Source organism: Magnolia sinica, chromosome 4 (assembly GCF_029962835.1).
Source record: "Magnolia sinica isolate HGM2019 chromosome 4, MsV1, whole genome shotgun sequence".
Lineage (NCBI taxonomy): Eukaryota > Viridiplantae > Streptophyta > Magnoliopsida > Magnoliales > Magnoliaceae > Magnolia > Magnolia sinica.
In genome coordinates, this window is record NC_080576.1 from 76,197,712 (window position 1) to 76,222,708 (window position 24,997).

A 24,997-nucleotide genomic window follows, 5' to 3' on the forward strand; every position below is an offset into this window, starting at 1 on the left:
ATCGTCATCGGATCTGTAACGAGGGAGTAATGATTATTTTAATGGGATCACATGATGTTAGAAAAGGGAAAGCAAATGCGAACGGTTTTGAGTTTGTGAAATTGACTTTGGACTCATTTTAGAAAGGTCAACTGGTGTCCAAATGAGATGATTCTAGTTCCATTTCAAAGCTCATCAGATTATTTTTTTAACAAGCCCAAGATTGGCTTCATTAGACCTTTATCGAGAGAGCTATAAATATTTTCTCAAGATTGCACGATGTTGGAAATGTGATGAATGCAAATTTGAGTGTGTATTGCAAGCGAGAGCCAGTGTGTATTGAAAGTGAACATGAGTGTGTACTTGTGTTTGAATTCGTTATTATTTCCAGAATCACATGATCTCATGAAAACAATCATAACTCCCTCGTTATAGGTTAGATCGGAATGATAGTTTGATGAGCTTTTAAATGAGACTAGAATCATCTCATTTTGACACTATTTGACCTTTCAAAAGTAGACCTGAAGTTAAATTCGTGTTCACAAACCGTTCACATTCGCGTTTTCGTTTCTAACATCGCACAATGTCATGAATATAGTTATAATTCCCTCGTTATAGGGTGGATTGGGGAAATTTTGGGATCGTTGGAAACATAATTCGATCATCTTTTAAATGAGACCGGTATCATCTAACTTGAAAATTACAAACGGTTTGCGTTCGAGTTTTCAACATTGCGCGATCCCACAAAAACGGTTATAACTCCCTTGTTACATCATGGATGCAGTTGAAGCGGATAACACAAACACCATAATGAGCCCCATGGAGCTTAGGGGTCGTCTAACAAGTTGATTTAAGTGAATTCGGATTCCAAAAGTTGTTTGGTAGCATGGATTTAGAGTTTTTTGGAACCAAAGGTATTTGAGATAGATGGTTTTGGTGTGTTTTTAAATCTCTCCCTTTTCTTGTGATTTGAAATCAAATGCATTTTTTACTCCTTTCCAAAGGCAAGAGATTCATGAAATGAAGGTGTTGCTAGGCTATTAATTATACACGTGCACACTCATGATACTCCTCCAAAACAATCAAAATATTGGCCATGCCACTAAATTTATATTACTAGAATGATCGGATCAGTCCAAACATTGCCTATGTGAATCAACAATTAAAAAACACTAGCAAGTCGCTTGTTTGTGATCCTATGTTTATAGCTCACTTGTGGCTTGGAATTTCGTTACTTTTTGCTAAAGTATATATTTCAATCAAATATCAAATATTAGTAATTAAGGATATTAAAGTCAATTTAATACAGAACTTCAAATTCCCAATGTTATTTTTGAACTCCAGTGCATTGAGACACATACGTGGATTCGGAATGATCTTGATATTAATTTGAAATCCCAAGCATTTCAGACACAAGCTCCCAGATGGGCCCATCGTCACGGGGACTCACGTACCCCTCGTCCACGAAGTCATTTTCTGTAGCAGGCGTACGCCGGGCTCGAAAGCGAGACCTCAACGTTGAAGCGAGCCTTCCAATCGTGAGTGCGCTCTACGCACACGGCGCATCGTAGTTCCAAATCCAGAAGCCTTCGGGTAGCGTGTTTGAAAAACGCACATAGAAAGAGAAACTCTGATACAGGTCCACTGACAAGCAGCCTTCCTCCTCGTCCTTGCTGCCTCTCCCTCGCCACACCAGAGAAGAACCATCCCCGATTCTGCGAGTCCATGGTTTACCAGTCACATGCACATACCACTTTACACGTGTCATGTACTTACGTTCATTCACATCGTTAAAATCAATCCCGTATGGGATGTGGATGAAAAGATAGGACGTTTGAACAATTCCATCCTAACATTAGCAAGCATCAGATGAATGGCCAAAAAGGTCAGTTGTCCATTCTAACCCGTGAAATAGAATACATTGTCATTATTAGCTTATAGAACTAGTCACGCTGGAACCCCAAGATTTGTACGGTTCAGATTGATTGAAACACACAAAATAATGATGCATGTGTATAGAAATACATACTCCTCCATACTGCAGCACATAATTCGTCCCATGTGCCCGAGACCGGACCTGAATCGTACACAGTTGCGTAAAACGCCCAACCTATGCGGGTCCCACAATGATTTTTATATCAATCCACTCAGTTCATCAGTTTAGAAACATTATTTTAACCGTACATATTAAATATCATACCAATATAAACTGATATGTTCTAAAAAAAAAGAATAATATACTAACCCCCTTAAAATCTATATTTTCACATGATGTCACTTTATTTAGAATTTTATTTGGGTTATTTTTATACATTCACTTCATCCTAGTTATTTACACATGATGAACGGTTTTGATGAGAGGTAAAACCATATTATCCCTTAAAACAAACCTACGGTTGGAATCCCATCCCTATCATTTCCTCTCGGTGTAGCCCACTTAAATCATGGATTTCTCTGATATTTTGATCCAAGTCCTATAATATAGGTATAAATCTGATGGACAGAGTGGATTATAAATATATACATGGTGGGACCCGTAATCTTAGTCTGCGTCAGAAAGGCGTTGAAGAGGATTCCGGTACCCTGAAATGCCCCCTCTTAAACCTCAGGTCTTAAAACGGAAACCCCTACTGTTTCTACCCACGCCAACCCATCCCTTCCCTCTCCCTTCCCTCTCCATCTCTTGCTCGTAACGTATCGGCCGGCACGATGCACGCGAAATCCGACTCGGAGGTGACGAGCCTAGCCCCGTCGTCACCGACTCGGTCCCCACGTCGGCCGCTGTACTACGTTCAAAGCCCGTCCCAACACGATGCGGAGAAGATGTCGTTTCAGTCGAGCCCAATGGGCTCGCCCGCCCACCACCATTTCCAATACCATTGCTCGCCCATCCACCATTCTCGAGAATCGTCCACGACTCGGTTCTCCGCCTCACTCAAGAACCCGAAGAACGGCGCTTGGAGGAAGATGATGAATGGAGAGGCCGGCGTTGATGATGATGATGGTGAGGATGATGAGGATGATGGGAATGATGTTGGGAAGAAGATGTCTTTGCCCAGATTCTATTTCATCTGTTTCGTGCTCTCGTTCGTTCTTCTTTTTACTGCTTTCTCTTTGATTCTTTGGGGAGCCAGCAAGCCGTACAAGCCTAGAATCTCCGTGAAGGTTCGTGCTTCTTCTTTTCATGGATTCCGCTTGTTTTTGTCCGGAACTGTGTTTGACTCGAGAATCGTCCGAGTCGACTCAATTATTCGAGTAGCTTCCGTTTCTGCGCTGGATTGGTTTGAAATGTTGTTGACTTTTTGTTATGTTTTTCTATTTTTAGTTATTTTCCTTCTTCTGTTCATAGATTCTGCTTGTTTCTATCGTGAACTCGGTTTTTGACTTGGGAATCCTCCGAGTCGACTCAACTATTCTACTCGCTCGCTTCTCTGTTCTGATCTGGTTCGAAATGTTGTTGTTGGGTATTTTTAGAATGAATCCAGTATCTTACACCCTCATTTTTTGTTGACTAGACCCATTATTCTACTTTTGGGAGTAGAAATGGAAATTCTCTTTGCTTTCTATCGTTAAAAAAGTACCAAAAGTGAAAAATGGTGTACGTGTATAAGACATGGTTAGCCAATATGTTTTCTACTGGGTTGATTAATGTCATTTTATCCGTTTAAATTCGAAAAATCGTCCGAGTCAGATGAACGTTTCCCGATTCGGTATCAGACATTCTTACTGGCGCTTCTATTTTAAATTTTATTCCTTGAAATTCGTGGAGGATTTTCCGGCGCAATTTTATTATTTTCTTTTGCCTTTTCTGTTTTCCTCGAGTGGATTTCGTTACATTTCCTGGAAAAGAAGTTATCAGAACTCGCGTAGAGTTCTACAACTCGGACTCGTCCGAGTCAACCCGGCCTGAGCGTTTATTCATCTCCAGAAATGTATGGAAAAAAGAACCAATTTAAGAAGTCATTGAGTTAATATGTCTGAGTCATGAGTCTCCGAGTTAAAGGCTTTCACACGTTTTTTGGCACGCGAATTGCTATAATTAATTTATTTCAACATTAAAGTATTATTTATTTTGAGTTCCTCTTCCCAAGAGGATAATTTCGCGTCCTGCGACGGAAAGCTAGGTGGGGCCCACAGTAATAATATTTGTGAGATATCCACCCGTCTATCCGTTTTGCTAGATCAGGCGAATGTATTTGTGTTTTTCTTTCATCCCGGTAGGAATGATCTTACGAACGGTATGGATGGCATATAAACATTACGGTGGACCCAGGGCGATTTCAACGGTGGGCATTTCCCTTCCCATTGTTTCCTGTCTTGCGGCCCACCTAAGAGTTTTGGATCTGCCTCACTTTTGGTACCATATCCTAAAATGATCTATAAAAACGGATGGATGGGGTGGATTTCTCATAAATATCACAGTGGGCCCCACCTAGCTTCCTATCGCAGGAACTTCCTGCAAAGCCATGCACCACATGCGGCCAATTGGCCCACCGCAAGCATCACCTTATGTAAAAATCAGCCATGTTCATCCACGGAAATGGACCACACTTGTACATTGCTATTGAATTAACGGAGGGGCATTATTTTATATGGTGTGGCCCACCCGATGTGTAGATAGGGCTGATTTTTTGAAAGTATAGGTGATCCTGATTATGGTGTGGTCAACCCTATGTGTAGATAGGGCTGATTTTTTGAAAGTAGGTGATCCTGATTATGGTGTGGTCAACCCTATGTGTAGATAGGGCTGATTTTTTGAAATTAGGTGATCCTGATTATGTTTTGGCCCACCCTATGTGTAGATGGGGCTGATTTTTTAAAATTAGGTGATCCTGATTATGGTGTGGCCCACCCTATGTGTAGATAGGGCTGATTTTTTGAAATTAGGTGATCGTGATTATGGTGTGGCCCACCCTATGTGTAGATAGGGCTGATTTTTTTAAATTAGGTGATCCTGATTATGGTGTGGCCCACCCTATGTGTAGATAGGGCTGATCTTTTGAAATTAAGTGATCCTGATTATGGTGTGGCCCACCCTATGTGTAGATAGGGCTGATTTTTTGAAACCAGGTGATCCTGATTATGGTGTGGCCCACCCTATGTGTAGATAGGGCTGATTTTTTGAAATTAGGTGATCCTGATTATGGTGTGGCCCACCCTATGTGTAGATAGGGCTGATTTTTTGAAATTAGGTGATCCTGATTATGGTGTGGCCCACTCTATGTGTAGATAGGGCTGATTTTTTGAAATTAGGTGATCCTGATTATGGTGTGGCCCACCCTATGTGTAGATAGGGCTGATTTTTTTAAAGTAGGTGATCCTGATTATGGTGTGGACAACCCTATGTGTAGATAGGGCTGATTTTTTGAAATTAGGTGATGCTGATTATGGTGTGGCCCACCCTATGTGTAGATAGGGCTGATTTTTTGAAATTAGGTGATCCTGATTATGGTGTGGCCCACCCTATGTGTAGATAGGGCTGATTTTTTGAAACTAGGTGATCCTGATTATGGTGTGGCCCACCCTATGTGTAGATAGGGCTGATTTTTTGAAATTAGGTGATCCTGATTATGGTGTGGCCCACCCTATGTTTAGATAGGGCTGGTTTTTTTAAACTAAGTGATCCTGATTATGGTGTGGCCCACCCTATGTGTAGATAGGGCTGATTTTTTGAAATTAGGTGATCCTGATTATGGTGTGGCCCACCCTATGTGTAGATAGGGCTGATTTTTTGAAACCAGGTGATCCTGATTATGGTGTGGTCTACACATACCCCACCCTATGTGTAGATAGGGCTGATTTTTTGAAATTAGGTGATCCTGATTATGGTGTGGCCCACCCTATGTGTAGATAGGGCTGATTTTTTGAAACTAGGTGATCCTGATTATGGTGTGGCCCACTCTATGTGTAGATAGGGCTGATTTTTTGAAATTTGGTGATCCTGATTATGGTGTGGCCCACCCTATGTTTAGATAGGGCTGAGTTTTTGAAATTAGGTGATCCTGATTATGGTGTGGCCCACCTGATGTCACATGTGATGAAGGGGTTGTAAGTTATCTGCTCGGTGGACCGTAACATGTGGTTTAACAGTTTAGACTTTTATTTTAATATGAAATTTATTATTTTATTACAGTTAATAATGACATGCTCTCTATATCTCATTTATTACGCGGATTCAGAGCATTGTGTTCGAGCGTTTCAATGTACAAGCAGGAATGGATGCAACAGGAGTACCGACCAAGATGCTGTCTCTTAATTCTACGGTCAGGATCTCTTTCCGCAACCCAGCTACTTTCTTTGGCGTACATGTATCCTCCACGCCTATCATTCTTTACTATTACCAGCTCGAGGTTGCTTCCGGATATGTAAGTATTTTTATATTTTTGATTTTTTTTTTTCCTTAAAATTCTTCAGGAATAGACATTTTACCAAATTATGCCTGTGGATGATTAAAATTTACCGGAATTGAATAATGAAATTACAAAAATGCCCTTGTCTATTATTTTTAGCTAGTGAAAATAGCTGTGGGGCCATATGGTATGTGTATGTAACATCCAAGCCATTCAACACATGCACCCCACTATGATGATCGTACCAACAAAAAATTAGCTCGATTAAAACATCATATGGGCTACACTTGAATATGGATTGGCCCACCTAATCATGATGGTGTTCATTTGTTGAACCGGTTGGATTTCAGACACATGTACCAAGTCTGGGAATAACAGTTTCTCGAGGCAGTATTTGGTAAAATGTTCACTTTTTATGATTCGCATACTCTGGATTCCTTTATGTGGAGCCAATGGTTAGGTTTCTCAGATTGCTCATCTAGTGGGTCCCACCATGGATAGATGATTTCCCTGGAATTCATTCTGACTGGACAATCCAACCATTCTATTGCTGGCCTGTGAATATATAGCTTGTGCCCGGATTCTAAGGAAAAGCAAGCTGTGAAAGATGTGATGGGTTAACCGATCATGGAAAACAACCTGTCAATGATCTCTATCACCGAATCGTGGGCTCCATTTTAGATATCGCATCCCTCAAATTGAGGGTGCTTGTACGATCCATAGTTCAAAAAATCAAAAAAGGTAAGGGCTAGTTAGATGAAAATTTCAGGCACGTGGAGTCTAAAAACATTTTTATATATACAGTGGCTGTAATGGATTGATAGTAGAAAATTATTCAAATTTGAATATTGGGAGTATTAGGAACTCTCCAAATTCTAATTTGAATAGTTTCCTAATATGTAATGGTAACTAGCCGTTGCTTGGTGGGGTTGGCCTTTATAAGCATGATTGCCTTTCAGCTGAAAAAATGCTTTTCAGATGTGTTTTTGCCAGGTCCTGGTCTTCAGTTGTGAATGTCTATCCAGGTTGGGTGAACTCGAAGGCTCAACCGAGTCTTTCACCTTTACATACTCAATTCAATATTCAGTTATTTAAAATTTAGATTATTTAGCAGATTCAAAGTTGTTTGGAAATCTTGAAGTAATCCACAGACCCAAAGTTGCAACGGTTAAGATGGTAGCATGTGGTTGGTTTAACGGATGAGATTGGTTTCTAGTCAACCCACCGAGTTTTTTGGGAACTATAATTCAACCAGTGGTTTTGGGACTCAACAGTACACCTTTAATTCCAGTGCCATGGTTATCTGGCCTGATTTTATTTTTGGCCAGGTGACACCCATACCATTTGACATGGATTGTACACTGACACTGCCAGAAGTAACGTCGCTGTCGGATGGTGCTTGGCCCCACAATAATTCATGTATTTTATCCATGCTGTCTATGTATTCTGGATTATTGTTTAAGGGAATGAGACTAAAAATGAGGCAGATACAAATCTCAGGTGGACCACACCACACAAAAACACTGGCGAATGAAGGCATACCATCAAAAATTTCCTAGCCTGTTGTAATTTATATTTGCCATCCAACCTGTTAATTTGGTCACATGGACCCAAATGAAAGAAAAAAACACAAATATCAGCTTGATCCAAAACTCTTGCTGGCTCTCAAGAATATTTTTATGGTGGGGATTCAATCACCACTGTTTCCTGAGTGTGGTCCACCTGAGATTTGGATTTGTCTCATTTTTGCATCCATGTGGATAAAATACATACATCATGGTGGGGCCCAAAGAGCATCATCTAGTGGCCAGCCAGTCGCTGCTGGCAGTGTCAGTATGCCAATGGCGTCCCACACCATTATGATTTATGGGGCATGACCGATGATGGGACTCATGCCTGCCCTGGCGATAAGGTAACGGGAAAATGACAAAGATAGGATGAGTAACATCTCCCGTTTTCGTATACTTTTTTGAGCATTGTGGGGCCCACCCAATCAACAGACTGGATCACCAAAATCTGGCCCCATTTTAAAAAATAATCCTGATACGAGATAAATGAACGGCCAAGAGAAATTGATCAATGGTCTAGATTCAATGCACAGGTATGGCCCACCTCATGTTTTGATACGACATGATGAGTGCGTGGTGAAGGCTCCAAAATGGCGGACGTTCTTTGCCGTTTTCTCTCTAATTTCTATTTTAATTTGTTATTACAGATGAAGGAATTCTATCAATCTCGGAAAAGCCAACGGCTGATAACAGCAACGGTGCAGGGGACCCAGATTCCCCTCTACGGTGGAGGTTCGAGTCTGACCAGTTCGCATGAAAGTCCCATCAGTGTCCCTCTCAACCTAACCTTCGTGGTTAGATCTAGAGCGTACGTCCTTGGTAAGCTCGTGAAGCCTAAATTCTATCGGACCGTCCATTGCTGGGTTACTTTGAAACAGAACCGGCTTGGGAAACGGGTTGATCTGAAGGAGTCATGCAACTACGACTGATGGAAGTTATCTAAAATGCCCCTGGATATTCTAACAAACTACCAGAAATGTCCAGTGGGTGGTTTTGGTATTTTGAAAGATTGGAAGGGGCCAGCCAGGCCTTTGGACATCGATTGGACGGGTGAGAATGCAGATGTCATCTCTCGTAGCGTTTCTGCCCAAGGAATTAGATTGATTGGTGTTGCGATTATGGGTTTTGTTTAGAAATTGTTTAATGTTTAGTAGTAAATCTTGTGCAAGATGAAAGCCGTTCATCAGGTGGTCCACTTTGAAATCAGGCATATATTGTTATTATGTATGCCACGTGTACAAGAATGCATGAAAGATTAAAGAGAAATTGTCGGACGGTTGAAATTCTGTGTTGATGTCTGGCTCACATGGTAAAATGTGGAATCTACAGCCAGGATCTCACGCACGTGTTCTCATTTCCTCTACTGCTGTTATTTCTAAGAGCTGGTTCGCATGGAGCCCATCCTTCCCTCTGAAGAAACGTCAGTTGTGCCGGACTTCGAATGCGACTTTGGTCGACCCGTGACCGTAGGGCCCACTACAATGGATGCATTGTATATCCATGCCGTCCATCTGTTTTTCTAGTTTGTTTTAGGGCATGATCCAAAAATATGAATTAGATAAAAATTTTAAGTGGATCACATCACAGGAGATACAGGATTCAATGGTTATTGACTACTAAAACCTTTTGTGAGCCACGAAAGTATTGTAAGACGCTGATGTTTGTTTTTTCTCATTCATCCAGGTATGCGTGACCTTAACAGCAGGTTGGATGGCCAACAAACATTAGAGTGGACCTTAGGAGGTTTTTAATGGTGGGCATTCATTGACCATTGTTTCATGTGGCAAGGTAGACTTGAGTTTTTATCTGCTTCATATTTTGTACCATGCCCGAAAATAAGCAGAAAAAATAGATGACGGCCTAGTTTATACAATGCATACATAAGATGGGACCTACGGTTAGGGTTCCGGGTTGCAGCCGCCCGGAGAGATAGAACGCGATTGAGTGTTGAGTAAACTCCGTGAGGCCCATCTACGATGTATGGTCTTATCCATGTGTCTATTTGTTTTTATATGTTGTTTTTAAAAAGCTTGACTCGTCTCCGCTTAAAGTTGGATTTGGATTGACTCGAGCTGGTTTTTGGAGCTCGAAAAAATTTTAAGCCTAGTTCGAGCCCGTCCGAGCTCAACTTGACTTGGATTGAACCTCAACTCGAACTGACTTTGATCGAATTAGATCGGTGTCTTAGTTATTTTGATATGGATGTTGCTCGCCGTCTGTTTGATGAAATGACTCAACGAAGTGTTGGCGAGGAAAGAATGGATATGCTGCGAGTTTGATTTTGATGCTACTTAGTGGGTGTTTGATTTTGATGTTACATGCTGGATGTTTGATTTTGTTTAATTTTCACATTGCACGTTGGGTGTTTGATGAAATGCATGTAAAGTGTTATTACTGTTTTGCATTATATGAGAAATTTGAAATGTATACAAGATGTTCGATAAAATGTCGCATATGCTCGGACTCAACTTAAACTGGCCTGAGTTACTGACCAAAACGAGCTGAGCTGAGCTGGCCAAACAGACTCAAGGACCAAGTCAAACTGCGTTCGAGCTGGGGTCAGCTACTGGCCAAGCCGAGCTTTGTCAAGCTTGACTTGGATAGACTTGTGTACAGAGGCACAGCGCGAAACAGTGGTGATTGAATGCCCATCGTTAAAATCTTATTGGAAGTTGCAAAAGGTTTGGATTAAGCTATATTGTTAGTACTAGAAAATAAGCTATTTGCCCGTAATCTCGTTTGATGATCCTAGCCGTTAATCTTTCAGAGTCGAATGAGAATTGAATTAATTTTTGTTGTTCTACAGATAATGATGGTCAGCTTAATTAATTTTCTCAATGTGGTCTGGGCGTGGATATCTTATAATCCACAAGGTAACTGAACATGTGGGCCTCAGTGGTGCAAAACGAAATCCAGGTCACTAGCATGTGTCAGCCCACTGAACATTGTAGACATGGTTTGATGATCGTGTCCTTGTACTGGTCTACCCCAAACAAGCTAGAAGAAACCGTGCTTTTTGGACGCATCATGGTGGGGTCCACACAGCTCGCCCTCACGGGAGCTTATCGTGAGGTCGAGCGAAAAGGTACTATGCGCTCGACTCGCTCGACCTCACGATGAGCTCCCGTGAGGTTGAGCTATGTGGGCCCCACCATGATGCGTGTCGACCATCAACACCATGCATTTGATGGGTCCCCTCTAAATTATGGGATATGCCAAAAATCAGCCGTATAAAAAACTTAGGTGGGCCATACCATTTAAAATCATGTGAAGATACCGTTAAAACATATAAAAGCACTTGGTGGGGCCCACCTGAGTTTTGAATGCTGCTGAAACTTGGTCTGAACCCTCATCCAAGTGGGACACACATAATGGATGGGCTGGATTTGCAACCACATCTCGGTGGGCCCAAATAATGATTATGAATGTTTTAATGGTGCACGGCCCCTCCCCACTTCTGTATGTGGTGTGGTCCACATAAGTCACGGATTGACTTGATTTTTAAGACCTAGGCCCACGATGGAATGGTGCATCTGACTGATGGGGTAGATGTTCGAAACACATCACGGTGGGGCCTACATAGCTCGACCTCATGGGACAGACTCGTTAGGTCTAGCGCATAGTACCTTTACACACACACATATATCCTCACGAGATATATATATATATATATATATATTAGCTGATTTGGGCCATCCAAAATAAAGTTTCCATGGATGGTGTACAACTCAAAAAGTCAGCAGTCAGGCTCATTTTTTCAGCAAATGGTCATTGGACGGTTTTCATTGAACCATCTCCGTCATTGATATCAGCCCTTTTTTGGGGTGGAATGTGGGCCCTTGCTATATTTTACTTATTCATCATCGGTTTGCTGGCCATGTTGGGGACACGGGTTGGCTCTCTGTGGTCCTCACCATGATGTATATGTTTTATCCATGTCATCCATTCATTTTTTCGGATCATTTTAGGGCTTGATCCTAAAATGAGATCTAAATCTCACCACAGTAGTGATTGAATGTCTAATGTTTTATAACTTAAGTTTAATGTTTATTTGACACAACCTTTTATAACTTAAGTCTAATGTTTATTTGACACAACCCGTTGGTTAAGTCACACAGACCCAGGTGAAAGGGATATATATATATATATATATATAGCTTTATCTAAAAATTGTGGCCTTCAAGAAGTTTTTAATAGTGATGTTTCAATCAACACTTTCCTGTGACGTGGTCCACTTGAGATTTGGATCTACCCCAATTTTAAGTTCATACCATAAAATCATCTGACAAAATTGATGGACAGCGTGGTTGAAACACATGCATCGTGGTGGGGCTCACAGAGCACCAGTGGCTAGCCAAACCGCATCCCCATGTTGGTACGTCCCATCCCAAAATACCCCCATGCGGCTTGTGTTCTTTTTAACGCCAGATTGATACAACCTCGATGTGGGTCGACAGGAATCATCCCATATCTAAATCATAAGATCACGTATTAAACAGCTGTCGGCACCACAGCCAATCGTATTAACAGCTTGGATCATTGAATAATGGGTCCCACTTGTACCACCAGAAAACCCAAGGGCGTGTTTCGGCGGTCGGATGGGATTCAAAAAATATAATTATTACCCGTGGCAGGGATTGTCCCCTGTTGCCATGGGTAATACGATGGTACATTGAATGGATATACCCACCATCATTTGAAATTACTAAGAATAACACACGTGTGTTATATTTAAACCGTTCATTTGTTTTGTAACCTCATTTTATAGTATGGGCCTAAAAATGAGGTAGATCCAAAACTTATGTGGCCCCAAAAAAGTTTTCAACGGTAAGTATTCAATCCGCGTTGCTTTCTATGGTGGGGTCCACTTGAGCTTTAGATTTACCTAATTTTTTAGCCATGCTCTAAAATAATCTCGAAAAATGGGTGGATGGTGTGGATATAGCCCACACATCATGGTGGGACCTACACAACTTGCTACCATTGACTGAAATTGGCACGGACCAATGCAATTCCATCTAATCTAATTCCCAGCTTTTACATTCTTCCAACATGGAGTGGATTTGGCAGTGGATAGGTGAATCCCAACCCACCTAATCCCTTCTAATCCCACTGCCCAAACATGCCCCAAATGGATAGTGTTGTAGACTTACATAATCCCTCCAAAGTTATTAATACGTAGGTTAGATAAAAACAAAAGAGGAAAGACAAATACTAACTAGGTTTGCAGTAGGTCTGGCAGAGTTATTAATATGTAGGTTAGATAAAAACAAAATAGGAAAGAGAAACACTTACCGGTTGGCAGTAGGTCAGGCTGCCACCATAAGAATCTTAAGCCTGAATTCAACTACAGAACTAGAATTGCCGATGATACGGTGATTTTTGGATTTTGCTGACTTCCCTACCTTTTCTCAAACCTTTTTAATGAGATGTGGGATGTATGTTCATCAATTTAGCCTATTTATTTAGGGCTCGTTTGGCCGGGTGGATTGGAAGGGATTGAACGGCATTAGGGTGGATGGCATGGATTTTTAGGTAATGATGGTGTTGTCAGTGAATTGTCTTAAGATCCATGGGATTGCTATATCCGGGATTACTACATCGAGTCTATTGGGCGACGCCCGGCCAATCCTGGGATTTAACCTTCCCATCCCTTCCAATCCCTTGAATCAAACACATCCTTAGGCAAATTTGAACGGATTAATTAGGGTGGATTGGATGAGATTTAGAGGTAGTGATGATGTTGTCAGTGGATTGTCTTAAGATCCATGGAATTGGGATCAGATCACCCAGTCTGTTTGGCACGCCCGGCCAATCCTAGGATTTAACTTCCAATCCCTTCCAATCCGCCCGGCCAAACGGGCTCTAAGGGGGTGTTTGACACATGGTATTGGGTGGGATTAAGTGGGATGGGATTAAAAAAATGTAATTATTACATATGACAGGGATTGTCTCTGTTACTATGGGATAAGCATAATTCCATGTTATGTTTTCGAGACGGTGGGATTTCAGTCTTTGATTTACTGTACATTGAATAGATATACCTACCATCATTTGAAACTATTGAGAATAACACTTATATGTTATATCCAAACCGTTCATCTATTTTGTAACCTCATTTTATGGCATGGGCCTAAAAATGAGGCAAATCCAAAACTTATGTGGCCCCAAAGAAGTTTTCAATAGTAGGTGTTTAATCCCCACTACTTTTTGTGGTGGGGCCCACTTGAGCTTTAGATCTTCCTGATTTTTTGGCCCATGCTCTAAAATGGTCTCGAAAAATGGGTGGACAGTGTGGATATAGCCCACACATCATGGTGGGACCTACACAACTTGGTAACATTTAGTGGATTTGGCACCGGACCAAATGTAATTCCATCTAATCTAATTCCAAGCTTTTCCATTCTTTCCAAACATTAAGTGGAATTGGCACGGGACGCAATGCAATTCCATCCCACCTAATCCCATGTAATACCATGCGCCAAACACCCCATAAGGGTGCCATTGGGTGGAAACTATGGTGCAGGAATCATACCAATTGGATTGGATGATCCTGATATAGGACGTGACACAGATACATTCCTAGCATGGTTGGACCAAAAGAAGGCCGCATGGAAACGAAGGTAATTAGTCTTATCCAATCCAATCTCGTGCATGATGCAACTGGGCCTCAAAAGTATCTGGTTCAAACAAATTCATTCTAAATAGGGAGAAATTGTTGTTTGAAGCGAGAACCGTAAATTGGCCATAACTTTTGATCTGGTATCCTTATGAGACACACAACCTATCAATCTTTACTAGTGGGTCACGTTAGTCTGTAATGCAAGAAATTGATTCATTCAAGTTCAAAAATAGGATTTTCAGAAGAAAAAAAAAATGACTAATTTTAGTCATTCTGATTTTTATCGTATTTTCTTAATTTTAGAGTTTTAGATTTTCATCTTTTTTTAAAAAAATTCTTATAATTATGTTAGGACTCTTCTAATAAGATTTATTTGGACTTTTATTTTTAGAAATTAGGCTTTAAAAGACTTTTACTAGAATTAGTATTTTTATTAGGGTTAGAATTTTATTATTTTTAGTAATTACAAATTAGGTTTTTTTTCCTTTAATAGCGGTGTAATTGAGAGAAAAACACATTACAAATTATTAATTAATAAAAAATTAATTTTTTTTTCTCGTGGATTCAAGAATAAGATTGTGAATTCAATGTTTTGCACACTTGAGGTACATGATGATATTCCTCATCACACCCTTTCCTTCATCAATTGGTATTAGAGCGAGTCTTTTTCTTAACTCAATGACATCTAACTAAGGTTCGGGTAACAAGTCCATGAATAGTAGTCCAGGGAATTATCCTTTGATAGCGATGAATTTGAGGCAATGCAAAGGGAGAATCTGCGAGCCATGCAAGGATTGCATGCAATGATTGATCGTATGACGAAAGTATTTGAACGGACCCATGTTCGTAATAACAAGCAACACTAGATCAACGATGGAGCTCGCAGCCATCATGTTCATGGTGTGACATCGGTGACGAACTGTACGCTACCACCCGATAATAGTGAATCACAAGCCATCATTTTGATCAAGAGCATGCTGTTGTACACGTCAAAGGAGAAGATATATCTACAATGACATAGTATATTTTGAATGAGGTGTACCGTGAACCAAATGGTCTATGATTTGATTATAAATGATGGACTTGTGAGAATCTCGTGTCAAAGATTGGTGGAAAAGCTGCAATTGAAGACAAAAAACATCCATCTTCGTATATGGTTGGATGGATCAAGGAGGTCAGCAAAACAAAGATAACTAAATAATGTCATATTCCTTTCTCCATTAGTAAATATTATAAGGACGAAGTGAGATGTGACGTAATTGATATGGAGACTTGTCACATGCTACTTGATTAATTAACCATGGCAATATTATGTTGATGCTGCACATAGAGATCGGGATAACATATTTATATTTGTTAAAGATAGTAGAAAGATTATCCTCCCCCCATAAGACTAAAGAACCAATTTAAGACTTCTAAAGTATATGGACTGTCTCTCGTAACTGTACGAGATTTCATTAAAGAATCTGAGTAGACGGGGGATATCAATGTATTAATTTTAAAGGAAAAAAGAAGTAAAACTTATGTACATCCGAGAGAAGTTAAAACTAGTGTTTTAAAGTTCAAAGAGATTATGCCCGATGAACTTCCTGATAAGTTGCCTCCTATGTGCGATATTACTTTTTCTCAGGTGGAGTTCACCTTTAACAACACGCAGAATTGATCCACCAACAAGACCTCATTCGAAGTTGTATATAGTTATGTTCTCAAACATATACTTGACTTGATCTGTTATGCCCCAAATTCGAAAACCGGGCTCACAAAATTTTCGATCGCCAAATCCGACGCCGACAGCCTCCGTAGTACCCTATTCTCAGCTCCTAGCACCCATACACCAGGTTCCGATAGTGAGATCCCACAAGGATGATTTTCAACATGAATTTGATTCGTAGTAAGCATAACCATAAGTATAACCCACAAACAACAACCAACAACATCATCACAAATCCACTATGATAAAAAACTTTGAGTATAATGTGCATAAAGGGAAATACAGTGATAATAAAGTCAAACTTTGGAAGCTCTGCAGCACGCTTTTGCTGCTGAACAACTATACTTAGCATCACCTGCACGCAACGGTTGTGCATAAGCTTATAGAAAGCTTAGAGGGTGGTGAAAGTGTGTGCATATGGTAGAAATGCAAGTTTGTAATATCAGAGTAATACGAAAATGCTGGTAAGTCGATGAATATCATCAGCCATACTAAGGCTATGCGATGCAAGGCATGAATGTTATTGGCCACACCAAGGCCATGTGGTGCAAGGCATGAATGATATCAATCATACCAAGGCCATATGATGCAAGGCCTATATAGCCAATATTATGAATAAAATGCAACTCAAGCATACCAATCTACATCATATATCAGTATGGTTCGTCTGCATAATCATCAGGGTTTAGTACACTTTACACCACATCACTGCCCATTGGACGCGCAACCGTGCAAGTGGAGGAGGCCTCACTATCCGCCTACCAATATCGGCCCGGTCTGTCGATAGCGGACCCATTTACGAGCTGATCAAACTTAGCCTAGAATTTTCCCTACCCTCAGCTGGACAAGGTCACACCCCTTTCTAACCAACCATGACACAGTGGGAGATGCGGTCTAATGGTATACGACTCTCGCGCGCTCATGTATCTACTCGATTTCAACGTTGGAGTCATCCTCTAGTACCATCGGGTTTAGGAATTTTCACCAAGGGACATCTATGGCGCTCCGATGCTAGTAATAGTATTTCCAGTGTTCGATCTTACAATCCATGATATGCCAGTAGAGGTCACAACCCTGATGTCATTAGAGCGTACAGTAATCATGTTATACAAAAGTGATGTGCATGAATCACACTATCAGTCATGTAGCAATCCTACGCGTACAACGCGCTCATGTGGGGTAACTCCGCCTATTAGGGAGCCCCATAAACAATCTGCCCGAAGGCATATGCTATGATCAGTCACTCTTCATATCAAGCATACATATGATGTGTATGAGTATGAATCATGGAGCTATACTAAGTATATTATATGGTGACGAACTCTTTTCATAACAAAGATGGGCCTAAACGGCCTACACACAACAACATGGGCCTAACAATGGGCCCTAGGAAGAGTTACAATGTGAACATTTAACCATCATTGCTCTTACAATATAGACGTCAAACCATCGTTGCTCCCAAGGCATGAAAACCCTAAACACTACCAAAAAATCAAGCAAAGGCTATGGACATTGATAGCTTTTAGCTACGGATTAAATCCGTAGTAATATAGCTACGGATTTAATCCGTAGCTAAAGCATACCTCCTCACCTAAACCATATTAAACATAGATGGTGCTTAAGGGGATCCATGAGATCCATTGAAATATATGTGTTGGATCTAAGCCATCCAACAATTCTGATATATAATTTTAGTGCATGAGCCCAAAAATTATTTAGATTAAATGTCTAAGTGGACCACACTATAAGAAATAATTAAAATTAAATTTCTACTGTTAATATGTTGTGTGGTCTCCTTACATATTCGATCTAACTCATTTTTTGTATAAGCACTTAAAATAATAATTTAAAATTAATTGACGGAGTGGATATATGAAATACATCACAGTGGGCCCCACAGTCCTAAAACACAACGTCCCCAAGGAGCCGTCCGTCACCTACCCCCTCCATAATCCAAACCCCCTCCCAAAATAAAAAACCCATCCCCGTCCGCCATTTTCTCCCGCGCGCAGAGACGCTCTCCATCTCTCTCTCTCTCTCTCTCTCTCTCTCTCTCTCGCACTCAGTCTCTCTCTTTCCCTTGCCCTCTCTCGATCTCCCGCTCTCCCTCACCCTCTCTCCCTGTCTCTTGGCCGCGCGCACCCATCTTCCCAAAACCCAAACCTAAAACTCTCTCTCTGTCTCTCTCGCGCGCACCCTCTCCTCTTTGTCTCTGCCTCTCTCGCACCCTCTTCTCTCTCTCTCTCTCTCTCTCTCTCTCTCTCTCTCTCTGATCTCTCCACCCTACTACGTAATCCACATCCAGTCGGTGGTGGCAGGGTTATCACGCAATCCTTGTCCTTTCTCGCTCTCGCCATCTCCTTCTCCTTCGCCACCTCACGACCAGCAGCTCTCTCTCTCAACAGCGGCAGTGGTATTCTCATCTTCCTCTTCTCTGTCTTCTTTTTCTTTTTCTAATAGGGCTTCGAAATTAAAAATCTCAAATTGGGAATTTTTGAAATTCCAAGTCCCTAATTGGGGCTTTTTGAACTTTCAATCCCTAATTGGTATTTCTCCTTTTGTAATTCCTTATTTCTGGAGGAGCTCTATACCAGATTGGGATTTTGTATGGTTGATCATCATTTACCGTGTCTGAAGGTGAGGAACTAAAAATTGAAAATCCCTAATTAGGGATTTTTTTTTTTTGTTCTCATCATGGATAATGGATTGCTTATGATTCTAACGAATCACTTCCAACAGATGATCCTAACCCTCCATATATGGCTTACAACTTAGATAGAAGATGACTAGCTTTCAGGTGGATAGGATCATCTGACTGGCGTGATTCTTTCATGGTGTCCCATAGGTTGTAAGTTTGTAACTATGGACAGTCCAATTCATTCCTTGAAGACAGTTGCCTAAGCAGAAATTGTTGATAGCACTATATGATGGCTGATAGATGGATTTTTACGATAGTGGTTGGTTTAGTTAGTTGATTTTGTCATAAGAAGCTCAGATTTGCTATAGTTTAATTTTAGTTGCAAGAATTCAAATGCAATTTGGATATATCTGTAGCTTTAATCTCACCTCAAAATGACCCAATCCCCCTTTTCTGCTGGAAATCTGTTGATTTATGGTTTTTTATAGCATTTTTATGGTTGAGGATTTTTTTTTCCTTTTTTAATTTGATTTGATGTTGATTTCATCAGATCTGATGGTTTAATTCTGAACTTCTTTGTTCTTATTTATGAAGAAGGCAAGGTATTAACTCCCAACTATGTTCTTATTTATGAAGACAATGAAGGAAATCGAATGCTTGTCGGCAATGTGCCATGGGAGTATGTCTATTACATTTGATTTTGCATTTCTGTTATGACGCCATGTGTTTTCCGCTGCATCTCGATCATATTTAAAATAAAAATGCAACTCATTCATACATGTGTGACAGTGTGAGTTAGGATGATCATCAAATGATTGAAATTCTAACTCTCCATTTCAGTAGGATGTTTGTTAACATTGTGAAAAGGTTGTATATCATTAGTGGCTCTAGGGCACCACTTCATGATTTCCCTTTTATTAAAGTTTGCTGCAAGTGAAGTTAAATTAGCAAATCTTGAGAAAATTATATTTTAGTTGTTTGTTTATTTTTAGTTGGAAATCTATATGTGGATTGATCAGATTTTAAGCTTAAAAAAAGAATATAATCTGCCCATTCTAAAGGTTGGAAAAATCTATTAAGATCCTGCAATGCTTTGGACGGAATATTGATTTTGGATCAAGCTCCTAGATTTAATCTCCATTACTTGTGTATGCATGTAAATGTAAAAGGACACTTCTCCTATTTGTTAATAAAAATTCTGAGCATGTGATAGTGAGACATTTATATGCATCATAATAGCTGAAACCTGAATTTGGGGATTGCTAAATGGACTCCATTTTTGCTTGCTTTGTTGTCTCAATAAATCTTTGTGGTGGGCTGAGTTTCATAGGTGCACTCCCGCTGAATTTTAGGGCAACTTGTATGGAATGACAATCCTAATAAAAAACACGACTAATCTAGAACACTTGGTGTATATTCCATGTCACTTATTATCCATATAAAGTGTTATTTCTGATCCCGTGAAATTCCCGCCTGAATTCATCTTTTGTTACAAACTTCTCTAGAAAGTAGAAATCAACTATTGTTTCTAGCTTTCTATGCATTGATTATCTATAAAAATCTGTTCTTTATTATTATTATTTTTTATATGGGATATGATTGTAGGATATTCATTTCCAATATATTAACTGTAGAAATTAGATGATTTATATTTTTAATCCTATTTCATCATCAACAAGGGCAATTAAATGAAAATACTGAATTGGCATGTCACCCCTGTCATGTGTACTATGGAAAGGTCTCTGTAATCCTATACTGGTTCCACCAGCACACCCCCCCCCCCCAAAAAAAAAAGGTCAATGGCCCCCATTTGGTTAGAGGAGAATAAATTTGGGCTAGGATTACCTAGCAAAATAAAAAATTAGAGTGAACATGATTTAAGATGGGTCTTACTGGATGGACGGTCTCAATTGACACATGACCATAACCCATATATGTGCAGTAAAGGGATGACCATAACCCAAATTTAAGTTGTGCTCTTGCCCCATGCAAGCTCTAAGCTATTCATTAGTGGGGCCCATCAGTGTTATGTGCTGCAGCATGATCATCAGATGGTCCATGTGTAGCCATTGATGAGTTTCAAATATCATCATTTTTTCCATATATAATGTGGCATACCTAGTGCTAGGCCTGACCTGATTTTTGGTTTGTAGTTAATTTGCTGGGATCTACCTGGTGAACAGCCTGGATCCCGCTTATAGGTTTGGAAAAGGGGAGCTACCTGTTGTTGGAGCCTGCGTTGAATTATAGTCAGTGCTCTTACCATTATATAAACTGGAATAAGAATTCCAACAGTCCTTAACAATAACAGCTATTTGTCAGAGAAAAAAGAGAGGATCAAAACATTATAATTCAAGGACGAATGCTAACATCGGATGTTATCTGCACTTCCATCAGGTGGGTCCCATCACTAACATGCCCTAGCCCAAAAATCAGGCCAGTCAGCTCATCAATTGGGCCACACATGCCCTGGCCCAACAACTACATTCCCTTGGTGATACTCAAACTGGATGGTCAGAATTTTCTAACATGATCTTGACCTTTAGCTTGACTCCACTATATCAACAGTTCCTATTACTGGTTGGCCACTTGTACCATGAAAGGTCACCAAATCACTGGTTGGCTACAAGGCACATGCAAAGGTTACTTTCGAAATTTGATTTTTGCAGTGTGATTATAGTTTGTGGTGCATGCTTCTTTAGGATTTGTTGACCCACTTGGCCAATTGGGGATTCCATTATAGCTTTGTGAAGCTTTTATTTTTTTGCTGAATGCAGCATTTCGGAATTACTAGTTAGATTGCACAAGGATTTGTAGGTGAGAATCATGAATATGGTTTTGGAAGAATTGGGCATCTATAGAAGACCCAGTTCCAAGTAGTTGTAGGATGGAGGAGTTTAAAATTTATCAAGACTCCTCTTCTAATCCAGCACATTTAAGGGTTCTATTCCTTTTTTAAAATCAGTGTACATTTAAAGGTTCTATTCCTTTCAGGTGGATGTTGCATGTGGGATGATTGGAGTTGCATATTTCAGATTCAAGCATTTGGTACGTCTCTTGTCAAGAATGCACATGTGTAGTTCATCAAACAATACATTATGTGATATCGTGTTCATGATATCTATGTTGTAATTACAGTTATCTATAATAATAATATTTTTTTCATTATAGTGCATTCACAATAGTTATCATTGTGGTTACAATTATTCATTATGTGACAGGTTTTTAGGTGAGATGAACGAGTTTCAAAACAAAACAGTCTGCGGTTTTGAGAAGCAATCGATTCTCAGGATGTATGTGTCTTTCAGGGGTCATCCGTACCTTGGAAGCATACAATGGAAGGTAAGGAAAACCCTCGAGTTCTCTTCTTTGAATCATAATTAGAGTGGCCTGGCCATTTGGACAGGCTGTATTTATGAACCGCTGCTCGAAATTAATGGAGCAGACCCGGATGTGCGTCGGAGCTATCCGAATGAGCGGGGGTCCCTGGAAGGTGGGAACCGCTATTATGACCATGATGAAGCTGTCCATTTCCTATGGACAGCATTGGAGGGGCTTGGCCATTTAGACAGGCCGTGTTTATGTATTTGATCGAAATTAATGGAGCAGACCCGGATGTGCGTCGGAGCTATTCGGAAGAGCGGGGTTCCCTGGAAAGAGGGAACCGCTATTATGACCATGATGAAGCTATCCAATTTTAATGGACAACATTGGAAGGGCCTGGCATTTGTGTCGGATGGCCAGTTTATATCTGTATTTGCAGGGACCATACCCTTAACCTAAACCAAAACCTATGACCTAAAACCTTAACCTATAACCTAAACCTCAACCTTAACCTAAACCTAAACCTTAACTTAAAACCTAAACCCAAAACCTAAACCTAAACCTTAACCTATTCTCAATTCCCTAAACCTATATCTTATAACCTAAACGTAAACCTAAACCTAAACCTTAACCTATACCTATAACCTTAACCTAAACTAAAACCTATGACCTAAAACCTTAACCTATAACCTAAACCTCAACATTAACTTAAACCTAAACCTCAACCTAAACATATAACCTTAACCTAAAACCTAAAACCTAAAACCTAAACCTAAACCTATAACCTAAATATATTCTCAAATCCTTAAACCCAAACCTACACCTAATCCTAATCTTAACTCCCTAACCTAAACCTATACCTAAACTTGAAAACCCTAACATAAACCCGATCCCGAACCCAAACCCGATATCCTAAACCTAAACCTTAACCCATTCTCAATTCCCTAAACCTATATCTTACAGCCTAAACTTAATCAAATCCCAAAACCTAAACCTTAACTTATACCTATAACCTATAACCTAAACCAAAACCCATGACCTAAAACCTTAACCTATAACCTAAACCTCAACCTTAACTTAAACCTAAACCTTAACCTAAACATATAACCTTAACCTAAAACCTAAAACCTAAACCTAAACCTATAACCTAAATGTATTCTCAAATCCCTAAACTTAAACCTACACCTAATCCTAATCTTAACTCCCTAACCTAAACCTATACCTAAACTTGAAAACCCAAACATAAACCCGATCCCGAACCCAAACCCGATATCCTAAACCTAAACCTTAACCTATTCTCAATTCCCTAAACCTATATCTTATAACCAACACATTATCAAATCCGAAAACCTAAACCCTAACTTATACCTCTAACCTATAACCTAAACCAAAACCCATGACCTAAAACCTTAACCTATAACCTAAACCTCAACCTTAACTTAAACCTAAACCTTAACTTAAAACCTAAAACCTAAACCTAAACCCAAAACTTAAACCTAAACCTTAACCTATTCTCAATTCCCTAAACCTATATCTTATAACCTAAACGTAAACCTAAACCTAAACCTTAACCTATACCTATAACCTTAACCTAAACCAAAACCTATGACCTAAAACCTTAACCTATAACCTAAACCTCAACATTAACTTAAACCTAAACCTCAACCTAAACATATAACCTTAACCTAAAACCTAAAACCTAAACCTAAACCTATAACCTAAATGTATTCTCAAATCCCTAAACTTAAACCTACACCTAATCCTAATCTTAACTCCCTAACCTAAACCTATACCTAAACTTGAAAACCCAAACATAAACCCGATCCCGAACCCAAACCCGATATCCTAAACCTAAACCTTAACCTATTCTCAATTCCCTAAACCTATATCTTATAACCTAAACTTAATCAAATCCCAAAACCTAAACCTTAACTTATACCTATAACATATAACCTAAACCAAAACCCATGACCTAAAACCTTAACCTATAACCTAAACCTCAACCTTAACTTAAACCTAAACCTTAACCTAAACATATAACCTTAACCTAAAACCTAAAACCTAAACCTAAACCTATAACCTAAATGTATTCTCAAATCCCTAAACTTAAACCTACACCTAATCCTAATCTTAACTCCCTAACCTAAACCTATACCTAAACTTGAAAACCCAAACATAAACCCGATCCCGAACCCAAACCCGATATCCTAAACCTAAACCTTAACCTATTCTCAATTCCCTAAACCTATATCTTATAACCTAAACTTAATCAAATCCCAAAACCTAAACCTTAACTTATACCTATAACCTATAACCTAAACCAAAACCCATGACCTAAAACCTTAACCTATAACCTAAACCTCAACCTTAACCTAAACCTAAACCTTAACTTAAAACCTAAAACCTAAACCTAAACCCAAAACCTAAACCTAAACCTTAACCTATTCTCAATTCCCTAAACCTATATCTTATAACCTAAACGTAAACCTAAACCTAAACCTTAACCTATACCTATAACCTTAACCTAAACCAAAACCTATGACCTAAAACCTTAACCTATAACCTAAACCTCAACATTAACTTAAACCTAAACCTTAACCTAAACATATAACCTTAACCTAAAACCTAAAACCTAAACCTAAACCTATAACCTAAATGTATTCTCAAATCCCTAAACTTAAACCTACACCTAATCCTAATCTTAACTCCCTAACCTAAACCTATACCTAAACTTGAAAACCCAAAAATAAACCCGATCCCGAACCCAAACCCGATATCCTAAACCTAAACCTTAACCTATTCTCA

General features: G+C 39.7%; 1 protein-coding gene across 2 annotated transcripts; it reads left to right on the forward strand.

The window, feature by feature from the left end:
* Positions 1 to 2,605: 2,605 nt before the first annotated feature.
* LOC131243241 (uncharacterized) lies at positions 2,606 to 9,189 on the forward strand. 2 transcript variants are annotated; one of them, XM_058242439.1, is made up of 3 exons: positions 2,606 to 3,144; positions 6,159 to 6,242; positions 8,545 to 9,189. In XM_058242439.1, exons 1-3 carry the CDS (start codon positions 2,689 to 2,691, stop codon positions 8,824 to 8,826), a joined length of 822 nt encoding a protein of 273 aa, XP_058098422.1. In that variant the 5' UTR covers positions 2,606 to 2,688; the 3' UTR covers positions 8,827 to 9,189. The 2 variants fall into 2 exon arrangements, with proteins under 2 accessions (XP_058098422.1, XP_058098421.1); XM_058242438.1 differs by having other exon boundaries at positions 2,608 to 3,144; positions 6,159 to 6,344.
* Positions 9,190 to 24,997: the final 15,808 nt, after the last annotated feature.

What these genes read in the sequence shown, in the direction of transcription:
- LOC131243241 (XM_058242438.1), top strand. Translation starts at nt 2,689, where the DNA reads ATGCACGCGAAATCCGACTCGGAGGTGACGAGCCTAGCCCCGTCGTCA. An exon ending in AGCCTAGAATCTCCGTGAAG is followed by an intron (nt 3,145 to 6,158) that starts GTTCGTGCTTCT and finishes ACGCGGATTCAG; the next exon opens with AGCATTGTGTTCGAGCGTTT. An exon ending in TCGAGGTTGCTTCCGGATAT is followed by an intron (nt 6,345 to 8,544) that starts GTAAGTATTTTT and finishes TTGTTATTACAG; the next exon opens with ATGAAGGAATTCTATCAATC.